Source organism: Dromiciops gliroides, chromosome 4 (assembly GCF_019393635.1).
Source record: "Dromiciops gliroides isolate mDroGli1 chromosome 4, mDroGli1.pri, whole genome shotgun sequence".
NCBI classification, from domain to species: domain Eukaryota; kingdom Metazoa; phylum Chordata; class Mammalia; order Microbiotheria; family Microbiotheriidae; genus Dromiciops; species Dromiciops gliroides.
In genome coordinates this window covers 494,937,034-494,953,685 of record NC_057864.1, presented here as the reverse complement: position 1 = coordinate 494,953,685, position 16,652 = coordinate 494,937,034, and the positions used below count along the sequence as shown (strand labels likewise).

General features: G+C 50.2%; 1 protein-coding gene across 35 annotated transcripts in view; it reads left to right on the top strand.

The window, feature by feature from the left end:
• PCBP3 (poly(rC) binding protein 3) overlaps window positions 1-16,652 on the top strand; it is a 384,627-nt gene that overhangs the window by 345,739 nt on the left and 22,236 nt on the right. For 15 of the 35 annotated variants that reach the window (XM_044000406.1, XM_044000403.1, XM_044000405.1 and 12 more), the window contains 4 exons: window positions 2,707-2,785; window positions 3,698-3,757; window positions 9,943-9,995; window positions 14,914-15,083. In XM_044000406.1, the coding sequence (XP_043856341.1) occupies window positions 2,707-2,785; window positions 3,698-3,757; window positions 9,943-9,995; window positions 14,914-15,083 (362 nt within the window). The remainder of the gene's footprint in view (window positions 1-2,706; window positions 2,786-3,697; window positions 3,758-9,942; window positions 9,996-14,913; window positions 15,084-16,652) is intronic. The other 20 variants (XM_044000428.1, XM_044000415.1, XM_044000419.1 and 17 more) reach the window with 6 other exon arrangements.

Below are 16,652 nucleotides of genomic sequence, written 5' to 3'. Positions count from 1 at the left end.
GTTGACAACATCTGTGAATTGATCGATGTGGTGGGTGGTGGGAGGAGGGGGAAGGGAAGAAATGGGGATGACTCAGAGGACGTGAAGCTGCAAGTCTGGACGCAGTCCTGGGGACATCAAGGGAGCGCCGTGTGCTGCTGAGTGTCCTCAGTGGGTGAGTATCTGTGTACCTGTGTCCCAACTTTAATCCAAGGGCTTCATCACGACTGTCTGGGGAACCCCCTAGATCCCCTGCTGGTTTTGTCTTCTGGAGGCCAGACCAGAGAAACTCTGACCAAATTGGCTGAAGGTGTCACTGGTTTGGAGACCAAGAGCGCAGCCCTTCCCAAGGCCTCTCTGCCCCTTGCTCAGTGGTAGGTATGTGGCTTAAACCAGCAGACGGGCATTCCTCCCTGAACTCGGGGCTAATGCTTCTAGGCCAGAGCAAGGCATCCTCTGTCAGCCACCTGCTCCATAGAAGGATCAGTGCCAACTGGCCCAACTACAAAAGAACACTGAAATGTCTCTGTGACATTAGGGCCGCCCCATGAGGAAAACCGGGGAGAGGAGTAAAAGGAGAGGGAGAGGGCACCGAGGATGCAAAGCTTCCACCAGTGGAGACCCCTGGGCAAAGCTGTGTCTTCAGAATGTGCTCCCCAGGAACAGGGATTGCCACTGTCAAGCCTGCTCTTCTTGTCCTTCCTTTTCTAAGTGGCCTCTCAGCCTGCGCAGCCCTTTGGCGCTTGTCCTCCCATGGGACACTTTCTTGTTGCCTTGTCTTTGGCATCACCAGCGTGGAGATGCCAGCATCCCAAAGCCGGTGTCGTATGTGCTTCCACGAGGGCTCTGGGGACCTGGGGATGCCCATAAGCCCTGGCAAAGCCCTGGGGGGCCGAGCTGACCAAGGGTGGCATGCCTGGTGGGGCAATGACTTCAGCTCTTCCTTTTATTCTGAAAGGCTCCGTTCTGATGCCAGGAAGCTCCTTGCGTCGTGCAAACTGTTGCCTGCCGCCTGGGCACGGCGTTCCCAGCGTCTTGTAGAGCCGGAGTTAGGGTTGGTTGATACTTTGTTTCTATACGAGGAAGGTGAGGCTCATAGAGGAAGTGGCAGAGCAGGGATTTGAACTTGGGTCTTCTGATTCCAAATGTAGTGAAGAATGCCGACTGAACCATGAGCAAATAGGATGGAAAAAGGGGACCCAGAAGTGCCCGGGCACAGGAGTCCATGTCAGTTCAAGAGAGTCATCAAACATTTATCGAGCACCTGCTTTGTGCCAAGCTGTGTGGCCTTGGGCAAGTCACCTCACCTGAGTGCTGCAGGCAGGTCTCTAAGAATGAAAGTTGCAGAGCAGTTACTGATCTGGAGTTTAGAAGGTCCAGGTTCAAGGACCACCTCTCACACAAGCCAACTGGGTAACCCTGGACGGTGTCCCAGACGTCTCTCTGACTGTAAGCTGCAGGACAGGGAGGCTGGCGCCAGGTGTTCCAAGATAGCAGTGCGAGCGCCCACCCCTCGGGTGACTCAGACGTCTTGGGTCAGGGTGTTTCTATCGTCTCATTATCGTGTTTCTTCCTCCCCTCTCCAAGCCCTTCCCTGCCCTTCTCTTTCCCGTTTTCTTCAGCGCCCCGGGCTCCCAGTGCCAATGCTTTGCATCACCCTGTTGCTGCTGTCTGACTGTCCTGCCTTCCCTCCCCCTGGAGGCTACACCCTCCAGGGTTTGGTGTGGCCACCCTGAAGAGCCCCAGGGCTCAGGACAGCCACCACCTCGTCTCTCCTCAGTGTCTTTTCTTGGTGTCCCTGTGCCTCTGTGGGCACGAAGGCCTCCCAGAATGATGGGTGGGGGTGCAGGGGCTTCAGCTACCTCCTTCTGGCTCCCAACAGCTTTAAAGGCTGTTTTGTGAAAGAGGAACCAGGCGCCCCAGTAGATTTGCAAGTCTCGCCTTGACATATCTTTCTAAATGCTAGACATCCTCCAGGCACAAGGGAGAGATGGAGACGGGCCTGAAACAAGGCCCCGAGACCTAGGCAGAGCACGCTCAGAAAGGCTATGTGGGGCGGGCTTCCCAGCACAACAGCCGCTGCCCCCGCTCCCTTGGAAGCAGCAGAACTAGAGACTCATTCATGGCCAGGCACTCGCTCAGCACTTGCCCTACTAAGTGCTGGTCATGTAGACACAGGGCCTGCCCTCAGGGAGCTCATCCTCACTTGGGAGAGAGAGAGAGGCAGAGGGGAATGCTCAGGTTGGCCCAGCCTTTAGCCCAGCTGGCGCCAAGGGCACAGCAGCGCCAACAGTGAAATCGCCATCCTCGTGAAGTGGTCTGCATCGACCTGTGGTGCAGGCCACAGAGAGAGCTTCGGGACTGCCCTGGGCTGAAGGAGCAGTCACCCCTCAGGGTCCCCGGCCTCCCGGCCACCTTAGTGGGCTCCTGGTAAGGCAGGTGGGAGACCTGGAGGCTCACCAGGGGAGGTCCAAAGCGGCAGGCATAGGGTGTCCTCGGCCCCTGCGCATCACGGAAGCATGGCTGCTACGGATCTGGGCTTCCTGCATTTACCCAGGCCAAGTCCTTGTGTTCGTGTTGTGTGGGCCACGTGCTGACGTGGCGCCTTCCTTGTTTTTGTTTGAAGTATCATGTTGTTCTTGGGTTTCTCGCTTTGATTTTGCTTCAGTGTGACGTGTACTCTATGACAATAACCTTCTTAGTTCTAATGTCCCTCCTACCCCTCAGCAGTTGACCAAGCTCCACCAGCTGGCCATGCAGCAAACCCCCTTTCCTCCCCTCGGACAGACCACCCCCGCCTTCCCTGGTACGTACCCACACGCCCTTTACTGATCTCCTTCTCTTCTTTACCTGTAGAGTTTCTTTCTCTCTCTCTGTCTCTCTGTCTCTCTCTTCTCTGTCTCTGTCTCTCCCTCTCTCCCTCTCCCTCTCTCTTTCTCTCTCTGAGGTTTTATTTTTGATTATTTAATGAAATAATGCTGGGCCAAGGCAATTTTGTTGTGAATGTCGCTTTGGTGAAAAGTTAACAGACTTGTGGGGATGGAAAGCAGAGTTATATTGGGGAGGGGGTGCGGTCTGCTTTCTAATTTGTCTGTGTTCAGTCTGTTTTTGCTTATGGGAGGGGGGCCATGTCTGTCTCCTCCCAGGCTCAATAGATTCTCAAGCTGAGCTGAACCACCCTGTGTAGACTGGTAGGGCTTCCCTGCAGCTGAACAGATGAGATGCTTCTGACACTTTGGGGGGGGCGGGGCAGCTTTCTCAGCAACCCTTAGTTGGGTTCCTGAGAGTTATCTTCCCTTCCCAGGCCCCAGGAGCCAGAGTTCCTTCCATCTCTGCCCCACCCCCACCCCCCAGTCTCATCACCCAGGATTTTTCTTCCAGGTTCCTGAGTGGAACTCCCAGGAAGTCCCCTTCTCCACAATTCACAAGAAAGGGCAGAAAGAGAGGGGGTGGGGGGACAGAGTGTAGCGGAGCCAGGAAGGAACAGACTGAGGCCAAGGACCAATCAGAGCAGACCATCCATGGGTGTGTCTACTGTGGGCCAGGGAGCTGCCCTGGGAGGCGAGGGTTCGAGGGTTCGAAAGAGCGTTGCATTCAGTTTCTTGGGAGGATCACAAGGCCATCTTATCAATCATATTTTGAGCTTCCCTAGTTGGAATGACATTGCTGATCTCCTTGAGGGCAAAAACCTTAAATCTCTTTCTTCTTTGCTCTTCAGGAGAAAAGCTGCCTTTACACTCCTCCGAAGAAGCTCAAAATCTGATGGGCCAGTCACCAGGTAAAGCACAGGCATGCCCCCACGGGAGGAGCACTCCTTCAGAGCAGATGCTGCCCCGGGGAGAGAGGGCGGACGGCCTTCAGAGCGCCGTCTGCCCGCTGGGGCCGAGGCCTGGGACTGCTAGTGGGGGTGTGTGACTCTGAGGGCAGGGGCGAGGCCCCAGGCTCACGACAGCCTAGGGAGCCCTGCACCACTGGCATCTCTTGATTCTTAGGGTTCCTATCTTGTCACAGCCTCCTTCACACCTTTACCTTACGCAAGCTACAGAAGCAGCCCCATATTTTTCAGAGGATTTGGGTCTTAGTTTGTGGGGTTTGGGGTGAAACCCATGTTCAGGTGTCAGCATGAGCCCAAGCACAGCAGACGGTCGATGGCCAGAGCAGGCTCTGTGGAAATGCCACGGAGCAGCTAATGAAGGGTAGCGTGCTTATACTGAAGATGCCTTGGCTCACCGAGACCCAACCAATCCCTTCACCCCTTTCCATGTGCCTGTGACTCCAAGCATGTTGGGTGGCCTGGCCTCAGACTTCTGGGAGAAGAAGGATGAGAGTCATGTGTACACGCAGAGGGGCCAGAGGCTACCCCAGACCCCTTTCAAGGTCAATGTTTGCTCGCCAATGCCAAATAAGCACTAGGAAGGGCTGGTCTTATTTGGACAACTTAAACGAAATCATGAAAGGGAAAAAGAATGATCTCTTCTAAACTACAGTTACCCGAGAGACCCTTCAGTTCCTCAGATGGCACCGTTAGTGTGAAAGTCACTGGAAGGCACTTCCCCCCTGGCTCTTTGAGCCAGAGCCAGAGCCCCCTTTGTCCGGCTGTGGGCAGCCCCATCAGCTGTCAAAGGGGAAGGGAGATTTCCAACTTGGCTCTGTAAAAGCAGAGACGAGATGAAATGTGGGTAGGGGCAGCAGCAGCAGCAGGGTTTGGTGTGGAGGGAGTGGTAGGAAGGAGTGTCCTGTTAGTGTTTCAGTGATGGGGACTTAGCCAGGAAGGCCCAAGGGGTAGGGGGCAGAGGGAAGAGATGGCCAGTGCTCTGTGAAATCTCTTGGATGGCAGCAAAGGATGTTCCTTAACTGTTGTCAGAGTCCACATGTCCTCAGGGAATCCTGCAAAAGGCTTTGTTTTGTTTTCTTTTAAAGGCAGATTTATCCAAACATTCTAAATCTGAAAGGCAAAGTGAGGTTCCTAATCCATGACTGGAAGAGGGAGTACACAGTTCTTATTGGTCATAGAGTCTCTTTCTAGGTAATGATCCAGGGCTAGATGGAAAGCTATCTTTCCTGTGGAACATCTTTCCCTGCACTCCTGAGTGGGAGGCTCCCCAGAGCTACATGATAGAAGCAAGGTCTTTTCTCTTAAAGGCAGTAACTTCTGCCATTTCTTCACAATAATGACAGTAGCTCCTGTATTCTCTCTAGCACACCACCATTTGCAAAGTGCTTTCGACAGAACACAAATCTAGAGGTGGACAGGACCTCAGCGGTCATCTAGTCCAACCCGGTCATTTTACAGAGAGGGAAACTGAGTCCCATAAAGTTTAAGGGATTTGTTCAAGGTCACCAGGTCATAAGGGGCAGGCCTGAGATTCCAGGACTCTAACCACTGTACCACACTCCCCACATGACCTTGACATCAAAGTTATATGAATTTCATCATTCCCTTTGCTTATGCTCACACATAGCTAAGAGATGCTGAGCTGAAATGGGCACATGGCTCTCTGGAGCCTCCAAGGTCTCTCCACTTCTCCTTCTTAGCTCACTTTTGGGAACCATCCGCTCACTTCGTTGGTGCCTGCCAATGTGGCAGCCACAGTACCCTTGAACAAATGAGCATGACTGTGAGGAGACTTGAGAGCAGTCCAGGTCCCTGGGGTTGGAGGCAGCTGTCAGGCCTGGGGAAGATGTCCAGGCCCTGCCCTTAACTGGACCAGATGGCTCCCTGGGAAGCTAATTAAGATCTGCATCTCATTAATGTAAACTATTTCAATGAAAACATTTTTGAATGCTTGTTTGTGAAGAGTCATAATGGAGATGCACCCAAGGATAAGGGAGCCTTGGTTACCAATACAGACAAGTCAAAAACAGGCTCTGGTGCTGGTCTAAGAACACTGGCCTTGGGAACTCTGAAGCCCCCAGAGGCTGCATGCTTCCAGTAATCAGCCACAAATTCCTTGGACCATAATCACAGCCATCCTGGAGAGCCCAGCTTTGTTACCAGCACACTGATGCTGGGCAAATGGTAGAAGTGGCCTATTTAGTGCCCATCTTGGGCCCCCAGGAAAAATCCAGAAAGGCCTCAAGTACATTGGATTAGACTACCCGTGGTGCACTGATGGGAGAGCAGAGACAAGAGCTGCCCAGGATGGGCAGTCGAGGGTAGGTTATGATCTGCATGGAACATGCACACTGATGAAATCACAGACCAATCAAACGACCAAAAAGCATTTCTTAGACGCTTCTTTTGTCCCAAGTGCTAGAGAAACAAAAGCAAATGAGACTCTCCATGGTGCATGGAGTTGACATTTATAGGAGGGAGACTACCTGTGTGGGAAGGTAGGTTGAAAGAAAGATGGGTGGATAGATGGATGGATGAAGATAGACAGATAAATGATAGATGATACATGGACAGATGGATGGACAGATGATAGATAAATGGACAGACAGCTAGATGATAGACATGTTGGGTGGACAGATGGATGGATAGATTACAATGTATATTTATAGTAAATACAAGCTACTTTGAAGTATTTGAGCACAAGAATGATATGACCCCAAGCTCTCAATGTGTCTAGAATATGCTTCATGGGTAAGTCAAGTCCCTTTCTCTCCATGAGCATCCATTTCTTCATCTATAAAATGAGAGGGCTCTAAAAAAGCCATTCCAATTATGCCTCTATTGATCCTAAGATACCCCCCCACCCACACACACTTTAAAATTATCTTTTCTTCAGTTTTCTAAAGACCCTTGATTCCATCCCTGTGGGGAGTCCTCCTCTCACCCCTGAGAGCCACAAGGACCAAAGTGCTTAGGGCAATAAGGTGTCATGACTCTCCACCATGGGCACAGCTCAGCTGGTCCCTGGATGTTGGTGGTCCAGACTGTGTGCCTGAGGCCCCTCCATCTTCCTGGCCCTGCTCAACCGCCAGCTCTCCTGAGATTGAAACAGAGCTGGAGTCAAGGGCATGAATAATGATCCTCTTGTTCTTCTCTGGATCAGGAAAAAGGACATTGGAGTCAGAATTCCAGGGTTCTGCCACTTATGGCTTGGGTGACCTTGATCAAGCCCCTTCCTTCTGCGGGCCTCAGTTTATAAACGAGGAGGCTTGAGCTGGATGCCCCTTGAGGTCCCTTACACTCTTCACTCAGTGGCCATTAGGTCCCTTCCAGAGAGCTTCCCTGGTAGGTCAGCCCCCGCCCCTGCCCCTGCCCCTGTGCCAAATGAATCATTCAGGCAGAAGAAAGAGTCCGTTGTTTGAGGGGCATCTTTATGGCTGCCTCCAACTCTGCCAGCATCCTGCTTCTAGAATGTCCAATTCAACAGTCTGTCAAGCACTCTACTGGGCTCTGAGCATATAAAGACCAAACCAAATGACCCCTTCCCTGAAGAAGCTTCCTCTTAATGAGGAAGAAACAACACCTGGGCAGACATCAGCGACAGAGCAATGAGCTGGGGGGATCAGGACAGACTTCCTGTAGGCGACGGCTTGAAGGTGAGCCTTGAGGAGAGCTTGTCTTGGAATTTCTTTCTTTCTCTTGTACTGAGTTTTCTTGACAGGGATTAGCTATTGAAACCAATGGTGCTAAGGAGTGGATGGGGCAGGTCAGTTTCTGCATTTAGTTCTGCGTGCTGCTGCCACAATGGCTTCTGAATGGAGGAAATCCCGACATTTGCCTTCCCACCTCTTCTCCTCTTTGCCTCCTGGCCCATCCCCTCAGCCCAAGGTCTGTGAGAAATGACTCGTTGCTTGATGGATTCAATGCGTGGTCAATAGCCCCTACATTTTGATGGTCAGCAACTCCCACCACCAGGAAAAGGAAAGACGGCTTAACTTTGTCATTTCTAGAAATAGTTGTGGTTGCTGGGCAAGATTCCATAAAAAACTGGCAGAGCTTCCTTAGGTCAGATACCCCAATAGGGCATTTAGGGAGAGGAGGTGAAGCCCTCCCGGGAGGAAGTGATCAGCATGGATGTTCTCAGTTCTTCTGTATGAACTTAGGAGCCAGAAGAACATCTGGCCTTTTAGAAGCTAGTAAAGCCTACCCACCTAAATAGAATGATGTTGAACCCTTCCTCCTGCCATTTTTACCGTGGACCCCAATCTTCTTCCCCTATAGATGCCAGGTTCAACCATCCCCCACTATTATGGCTAAGCCCCAAATCATGGCCAAGCAAACCGCTTCCTTGTGCTGCGTCAGTGGCAGGAGTTTGGTTAGCCCATTTCAGCCATAGGAGCAAATCGAAAGCTTTACCCAGGAGGAAATGCCTTCTCAGAGAAGCTATTGGATAACTCCCAATTTGGGCCTTAGGTCCCATTTCAGCCAGTCTTCATCCTTGACTTTGGCTTTGACTTCGAAAGGCAGTACGTAGACTAACATGTTGCTCTCTCTATTAGAGAAGTTTCCACATGTTTACTGACCAGGTCATTAAGACAGGATGAGAAGGGGTAGGCTTGGTTTTCATAGAGAAGGAGAGATGGCATGGGTCCAGAATTCCTCCAGCTGGTTAGGGTGCATTCTGCCCCTTGGTCATGGCCACTGTATAATGACCCAAGGACACTGGACTTTCTAGGCTTTCAGTACAAAAGTGAATGAAATCCTTCCTTCTTTCCTTCCCTCCTTCCTTTCTTCTTTCCCTCCTTCCTTTTTTCTCTCTCTCTTTGTTTCCTTCCTTCCTTGCTTGATTCCTCACTTCCTTCCTTCTCTCCTTCCATCCTTCCTTGTTTCTTTCATTCTTTCCTTCCTTCTTCCTTCTTCTTTCCCTCCTTCCTTCTTTCCTTCAGTCCTTGAATCCTTGCTTCCTTTCTCCCTTCCTTCCCTGTTTGCTTGCTTCCTTCTTTCCTACTTTGTTTCTCTTCTTCCCCGCTTGATTCCTTCCTTCCTCCCTTCCTTCTTTCCACTCTTCCTTTTTTCCTTCCTTTCCTCCCTCCCTTCCCTTCTTCCTTCTTTCCTTCCTTGCTTGCTTCATTCTTTCTTTCCTTCCTTGTTTTCCTTCTTCCTTGATTCCTCACTTACTCACTTCCCTTCTTCCTTCCTTCTCTCTTTGCATCCTTGCTTCATTTCTCCCTTCATCCTTTGTTTCCTTTCTTCCTTGTTTCCTTCTTTCTCTGCTTGATTCCTCCCTCCCTTGCTTCCCTCTTTCCATCCTTCCCCCTCTCTTTCTTTTCTCTTTTCTTCCTTGCTTCCTTAATTTCCTTTATTCCTTCCTTCCTTTCTTGCTTCCTTCCTTCCCTGCTTTCTCTATATATTTCAGAGCCCGTAGTGGGGCAAGCTTGTAGGCCAGTAGCATCTGCATTTCACAAGAGCAAGCTTAAGTGCCTCTGTGTATCTACCTTGGCCAGTAGAGGGCACCTAATCAATGGACTCCCTTTGGAGCTAATGGCTTCCTCTCCTACCTGGTCTGTTCTTGTGGTCAGCATGCCCTTTGCTGGTGCACCCCTCAGCCACAGACAGGCACTGCTGGAGCCTCTCAGTGCAGGAGGGTGAATACCTTCCACTGACACAGGAGGGAGGGTCTCCATGTGCCTATGATGCTGCCTACTCCATGACTCCCAAATGGGTTTTGGAAGTTTTCTCAATAGCTTAGACTAATCTGATATTGTCTGATGGAGACTGAAGGAAGGCAGAAGGCACCAATGTCAAAGGAAAGGAGATGGTCCCTGACGAGCTTTGGTGCCTTCATTAACTTTATAAAACCAAACTTTTTAGAGAGTGGAGAGGGACAGAAGACTCCCGGATCCCCCAGACATTGAGCGTCCTTCGATCAGGCTCCCTCTCCTTGGAATCTCCACAGTGCCAAACCAACCTCCCACCCTTAGGCGCCTTCCTTACCACTGTGAGCCTTTGCCCTCACCCTGTTAACAAGCAGCTCCGCGTGTGATCGGTGTGTGCCTCTGTTCCTCCCCAATGTCAAACAAGGTACGGTTTCCTTCATGCTGTAACCATGTTCCCTTACCTGTGCCCAGGTCTGGATGCCAGTCCCCCGGCCAGTACTCATGAACTCACCATTCCCAATGATGTGAGTATCGCCTCTCTGACTCCTCCATGTGTGAGGGAGGGTTACATGTGATTGGGAGCTCCATTGGGCACTTGATATGAGGCAGAGAGGTCAGCCCTGGCTAGCTGGCTGGAGATCTGCCTAATTGAACATCACCTTGTAGCTAAGCACTGGCCTGCCATGAAACAAGCATGTGTGGCAAGCAGGATAAACCCATTGGCTTATGACCATGTCCGCTGGTTTAGATGGACTTTGTTTTGCTTTGAAATCTCAACTATCTTTTCTTCTTCCTCTCTCTGCATTTAAAGTGAATTTAGTGCTCATGAAAGAGGTGAGATTGAAAGTCCTCAGTACTGAAGGAGACCAGATCTATTAAAGAAATAAGGGGTCCAAATGCACCTCAGCAGTCCTCACTCAGAGTCTGCAGGGAGGCGCACAGACCTTTAGGGTTGGAAGGGTCCTGGGGGGCCACCTAGTCCAATACACACACAGAGCAAAGCAAGAATCCCCCTTCTCCCATCTCTGGCGGTCACTCATCCAGCCTTTGCATTAATACCTCTGGGGCAAGCCCCCCACATCCCAAGGCATCCCCTTCTGCTTTGGGCCAGTTCTTGTTACTAGGAAGGTTTTCATGACATCAAGTTATATTTACATCTTCACAACTTCCACTTTTTACTCTTGGTTCTCAATCCATAATGCCACTTCCAAGGAATAGACTTTTAGCTACGGGAAGAGAGTGATTGCATCTCACCCAAGTCTTTTCCTCTCTGGGCTAAACATACTTTCAACTGCCCTTTATCTGACATGAGCTGGAGGTCCACCATCTTCATGGTTGCCTTCTTCTGAAAGGCACTGACACAAACTGAGTCCTTTCCCTCTACATGTTTCAAATCTTCACTTACAAGTGTTAATGTCCTGAGACTTCTTCTTGGTCATGAGCCTGCATAATCGTGAATGCCCCATCTCTTCTCCTTGTGGGGAATGAATTATTTAGAAGCCAACATTTTCTAAGTCTCAGTCACTAGGAGTTCCCTGGCAGTCAGAAAATGCACCCACATCAATCTGAAGGTTTTCCTTTCACTATGGCAAAAACTCATAATGGGGGATAAACAGAGACAGAGACAAAGAGATAAGAGACAAGGAGACAAGAAATATATAGGATGGTCCAAAAACAGCAAGGGATAGGAATATGGCTTTGCTTACATCTGGTAAAAAAAACAGGACAGTGGAATGGGAAGGGGGGAGGGCAGTGATGGTCAAGGCACCAAGGGCCAAATCTCCCCAAAGAGGCTGGACCTTTGAAAGACAGTGAAAGCATCCTCAGCTTTTGGGTTCTTTCCCAACTGAAGAATTCTGCCTCTATTGTCATTGACATCAGCCCCGATGACCAAAGTTTGCTTTTGTGAATGTTCATGGCTGTTCCCAGAAGCAGCCCCATCTCCATCTCCAAAGCATCCACACACCCCCCACCCTGCCCTGCCCTGGTATGCTAGGCAGGACTTTTGGGTTGGGAAGAGGAAGCTAAAGCCTCCTTTTCCCACTCGGAGATGTCGGTGTGCTGGGCTGCCTTTGTAATGGCTCATATGAATCTTGGCATAAATTATCTAGTGTAGCTACCTATGGATTTCCCAAAAGTTGAAAGCTCAGTGAAGAAGGACTATTTCTACCCCAGGATAATTACTGTGGTTGATGGCATCACTGGTGGGCATGGGCAGTTAGCAAACCTCACAGGCTGTTTCACTGGATGCCACACCTACCAAGGAGGAGGAGATAACTAGAGAGGTGCAGCTTCCCTCCTGCCATGGAGATGAAGGTCCCAAAGGAGGAAGCCCAGAGAGCACGTGGGGTAAGTAATTCATCTTTTCCTTCTCATCAGTGACAAGCCTTTCTAAACATCCCTGCATCTTTGGAGAGCAGCCATCCTCTCAGAAGTCCAGTGCTTGGAACTGGAAAGAAGCAGAATTGGATTGTTCAACAAAAGCAAAAGAAATTCAACAGCTCTTGCAGACCAAAAAGAAATTTGCTAAATAAATTAGGGATGGTGGAGACATAGGCAAGGCTATAGAGACAACGTGACAGAATAGAAATCCCACCTTTCCTGGTATCAGGAAGACCTGGAGTCTCACCCTGGGCCCAACACATACAGGTGGCAAGGGCCTGAGTGAGTCCTGTAACCTCTAAGTGCCCCAGGCCACCGGGGGGGAGTCACATCTGCACTGTTCTGCATTCACTGGTAGAAGGAATTCCCTTACCAGGACTGACCATTTGCTAATCTTTGACCTTGTTTTTTGCTTTGTTCCAATTGTTGTTGGCCTTCTCTTCCCTTCTTTCCCTCTCCCCTTCTCTCCCCTTTTCCCTTCTCCCCTCCCCACCTCTCCCTTCCGCTCCCCAGCCCTTCCCTCTTCTTCTCTCTTTTCCTCTCTTTTCCTTTCTTCTCCCCTCCCCTCTCCTCCCCTTCCCTTCTCCCTTCTCCCTTCTCCCCTCCTCTCCCCTCTTCTCCCCTGACCGCCCTTCCTCTTCCCCTCCTCCTCTCCCCTCCTCTCCCCTCCTCCCCTGCTTTCTTTTTCTACTGACCCTCTGATTTCATTGGCACAAGGAATTCCCGGATGAGGACGCTCCCTCTCCTAATGTGCATTCCTACCTTCTTTTCCACTTCTAGTCTTGCTCACTGAGAGGTTGTCACTTCCTTGCAAGGTTTGCACAGCCAGTGGGTATCAGAAACAGGGCTTGAACCCAGGTTTTTTTTACTTAAAGGCAGCTCCACCCACTGCAGCACACTGCTCTTTGGCCTGGCCTAAGACAGCCGGCCTCTCGAGAGCTAAATTGGAAGGAGCGGGGCACCTGCTGCTGCTCGGGTTATCTCCGAAGAGCAAAGGGCTAAAGCTGCAGGCACTCAGGAGGAAGGGCGCTGGCAGGGCAAAGGACCGACCCTGGAGCAGAAAGGCGAGGAGGCGAGGAGGCTTGGAGAGGCTATAGCCCCTGGAAAGAGAGAAAAGCCCCAGAGAAAAAAGCAGTCTGGAGATTTACCAATCAAATGGACCAGACTTCAAAAGGAGGAAATAAGGGGCTAAATGAAAAAGCTACTTGGAAAAAAGCAAACCTCCCCTTTTAATGGATCGTTTTAAACGTGTTTCAAAGGCGGCTTATTGGTGAAGAACCATGAAGCCATCAGCTTCTGCAGCTGCTCCATCAATGGTGACCAAGGACATCGAGGAAAGGACTCTTGCAAAGGTTCTGCACGAACGGAAAGGTCTTTACTCGTCCAAAGAAAGAGTTGTAGGGACAACCAAGAGCCGACAGCAGCAGAAAAGAGAAGCTTCCGCCACATAAATGCCTAGACCCTGGTGCCTGGGGTGACGGGCACTTCATTGTCCTTGTTGGGGCTTCTTCCTCAGGAGCGAGGCCTTGCCCCAGACCCCTGGGTGCCCAGCTCCAACTGCATTCTGTGGTTCTCAGAGGGGCCCTGGCTAGGGCCCAGGGCAGCCGCAGGCATGGGCCGAGCTCTGGTCTTGCACACTCTCATCTCCTTTGGGTCTCTTGCAGAGACATTGCTAAGGCTTCCAGTGTGAACAGAATACAAACCTCTAGAGGGAGGCCAAGGTCAGTGGCTATGGGACCCCTGGTTCTCCCCTCTGCTGCAAGATCCAGTATCAGCTGTGCAATCTCCCCTTGATTCAAGGTCACTGATCAGACTCTCACTAGAACTTGTAAATGTCCTTGCACTTTGTCCTTAAATTGGTTCTCTCCAGACAGAGTGGCGATCTTGTCCCCATTATAGAGATGGGAAAATGGAGTCAGAGGCAAAGCTGAAAACAAGACAGTTTCCTTTGTCTTTGGTAATAAGCTAAGGGCTCTTCTCTTCCTCCTGCACTGTTGGTCCTCATAATGGCCTGGAGGCCCCCTGGTTCTTTTTTATTTCTCTTTGCATGGTGCCCATTTCTTCCTTGCCCCTGTCAGATTTAAGGGGCCACTTCTTGGATGCTAAGGGACAGATGACAGGTGCTTACCTCACAGGAAGTACTGGGAGGGCACCTGTCTTGGGGAGGCAGCTCCAGGACTTAACAACCTGCTTTCTTTTCCCTGAGGATCACCTCTATGGGCAGGGTCAGAGCCTGAGAGGAGGGTAGGATGGCAGGCTTCTCTTTTGATGGTACAGGACTTTCATGTCCATGCCATCAGCCCAGTGTCCTTTCCTGGGGACTCTTCTCCCACCAGCTTCCACTTCCTTCTTGCCAGGTTCTCCTCTTTCTTGCTACTCCCTAAGCTTCTGGGAAGAGTAATTCTTCCCTTTGCTTCCCTTCTGATCATCAGGATAATTGGAGGCTGGAGCATAGCAATTAATGCCTGGCAGATATGAAGAATCATTTGAGAAATCTCCCCAAGCTTTGTCTGATCTTTTGTTAGAAATAAGAGAAAGCTAGGAGGAAAAAACAAAGGTCAGGGATCCACAAGCCAAAGGGCAAGGGTTTTCTGTGACACAGTTCCCCCTAAGCTAACTTTCCTCAGAAGCAAGGCATCTATCTGCCCACTACTCTTCCAATTCTGGAGCCCCAGGGTCAGTTCTGATCCAGTTCCCACATGAGGGTGAGTTTTAAGTGACTTGAGCTGAATGTCACCCTAGGAATTCTGATCACAGCACAAGGCTTCACCCTCTGGCAGGAGCTCTCCAGCTTGCTGGGTCCTAACCACAGGGGATGGCCGTGAGGAGAAAGAGCTAGAGAGTGCACCTGCTGGATTGTGGGTCGAGCAGTCTCAGGTCCAGTGGAATCCCAGGCAGGGTCTCTTCCTTTCAGGAGCACTAAATTCTCCCACTGGGGCAAAGAATAAAGTCGCTTTGCTAGCAAATGCAGCCACCTGTGGCCATGTGTTCCTGCTTGCTTGCAAGGAGAGGACTTCCTCAGACTCTTCCCTAAGAAATCCCCTCCGTCCTTTTTTCCAGCTAATAGGCTGCATAATCGGACGCCAAGGGACCAAAATCAATGAAATTCGGCAGATGTCTGGAGCACAGATCAAAATCGCCAACGCCACAGAAGGGTCCTCAGAGCGCCAAATTACCATCACAGGAACCCCAGCTAACATCAGCCTTGCCCAGTACCTCATCAATGCCAGGTGAGCAGTGGGAACTGGAGCTGCGAGTGTCACCCCTTTGCCAACCCAGTCCTCTGGGCTGGCTTCTGCTAAAGGAAGGACAGCCAAGCAATAAGATATGATAGCACCCAGCATCCCATGGCTAAGATCCAGATTCAGATGAGGCCCCCGCACTGTAGGCAGGAAGAGAAGGCATCTTGAGACTTGAAACCTGACCAAGTTCAAAGTAAGTGGAATGTTGGATCAACCTTCTTGTCAATCAGTAGCTTCTCTGCCATCATGAATGGCCACGAACTGATAGGCCATGACTGAGAGATACCTGGTGCCATTTTTCAAATGGTAGTCACCACATCCAACTTGTTTCCCTTTCCAGTCTTGAAATATTTCTTTCCCTGAAACTTGATGTGGAAAGTTGTCTAGGCTAGGGGGAAGTCCCATTGCCTGGCTGGCATGCAATATGCATTATTCAAATCAGCTTCCTGGAAGCTCGATACTCATTGGATCACTGGGAGCCAATCTAATGGGTAGGTCCTCTGATGTCCCTCCATCCTCCCACATTGCCTTCTCACTTCTAGACCTTGTTCTTCCTCTTCGCCTGAACAATCTCCTACAGCCAGTCCTGCAGTCCCAAGTCCTTTCAGCTCGCTGGTTAGGGCAGGGAAATGTTGCCAGATGAGGTTTCAGTCCTCTCCTCCCCCAGCCACATTTCCACAACAATCAGTCCTTTGCTTAAGCAGAACACTTCTAACACCTTGATTTCCCTCCATGTCTCGGTTGGGATTTGACATTCTCACACACATGCACACATATCAGTTTCATGAAGCCAGAGATTCCCGAGTCACTCTAAACCCGGGACATATTTTGAGGACAAGGCTGACCTCTTCATCCCAGTGAGTGTATCACAGGCTGTTATTATCTAGGAGGAATATCCCAGTGTGCATGGCATAGCTCACTTACTTGGCAGTTGCTTCCCCCGACAGAGCTTCCATTTCTTTGAGTCATTCTACTAAACATATTTTTCCAGGAAAAGTCTTAGTTCCTTTATGTGCAGTGTTTTGATTTTCTATAAAAAAATTGTCCACTAAAAAAGTTGAGTTAAAGACTAGTAGAATGGATGTCCGCCATGGAAAGCACATGTCTGTCTCCCCTTTCTCTGATGTGAGAATGGCATGGCCTTCTACCGGGACATATGTAAAATGCAAACAGCCCTGAGTGAGGTGCTGGGGTGCTCATGGCAGTGGGGAGGAATGAGGCAGACTGAAAACAAAAAGCAAGAGGAGTATTTGCCCCATGCTCCATCCCCCAGCATCACCATTTTCTGAAAAACTCAAAGGATTTTTACAGCTATATCCTGATGAAGCTCTAAGTGAGTCCCATATACTTGATATGGCTGAGGAATGGAGTGTTCTGGGCAACTGGGCATGGCCTAGATGCATTGCTCATATTGAGGGAACTGGAATCCAAACTGATTAAAGTAAAAAATGGATATGTTAGATGACTCAGCAGGCATTAGGGATTGTTGAAGGATACAATTACTTTGTGGGCAAAAATTCTGGAAGTCTGAGCTGCCTGTAGTATCATCCTTACTTT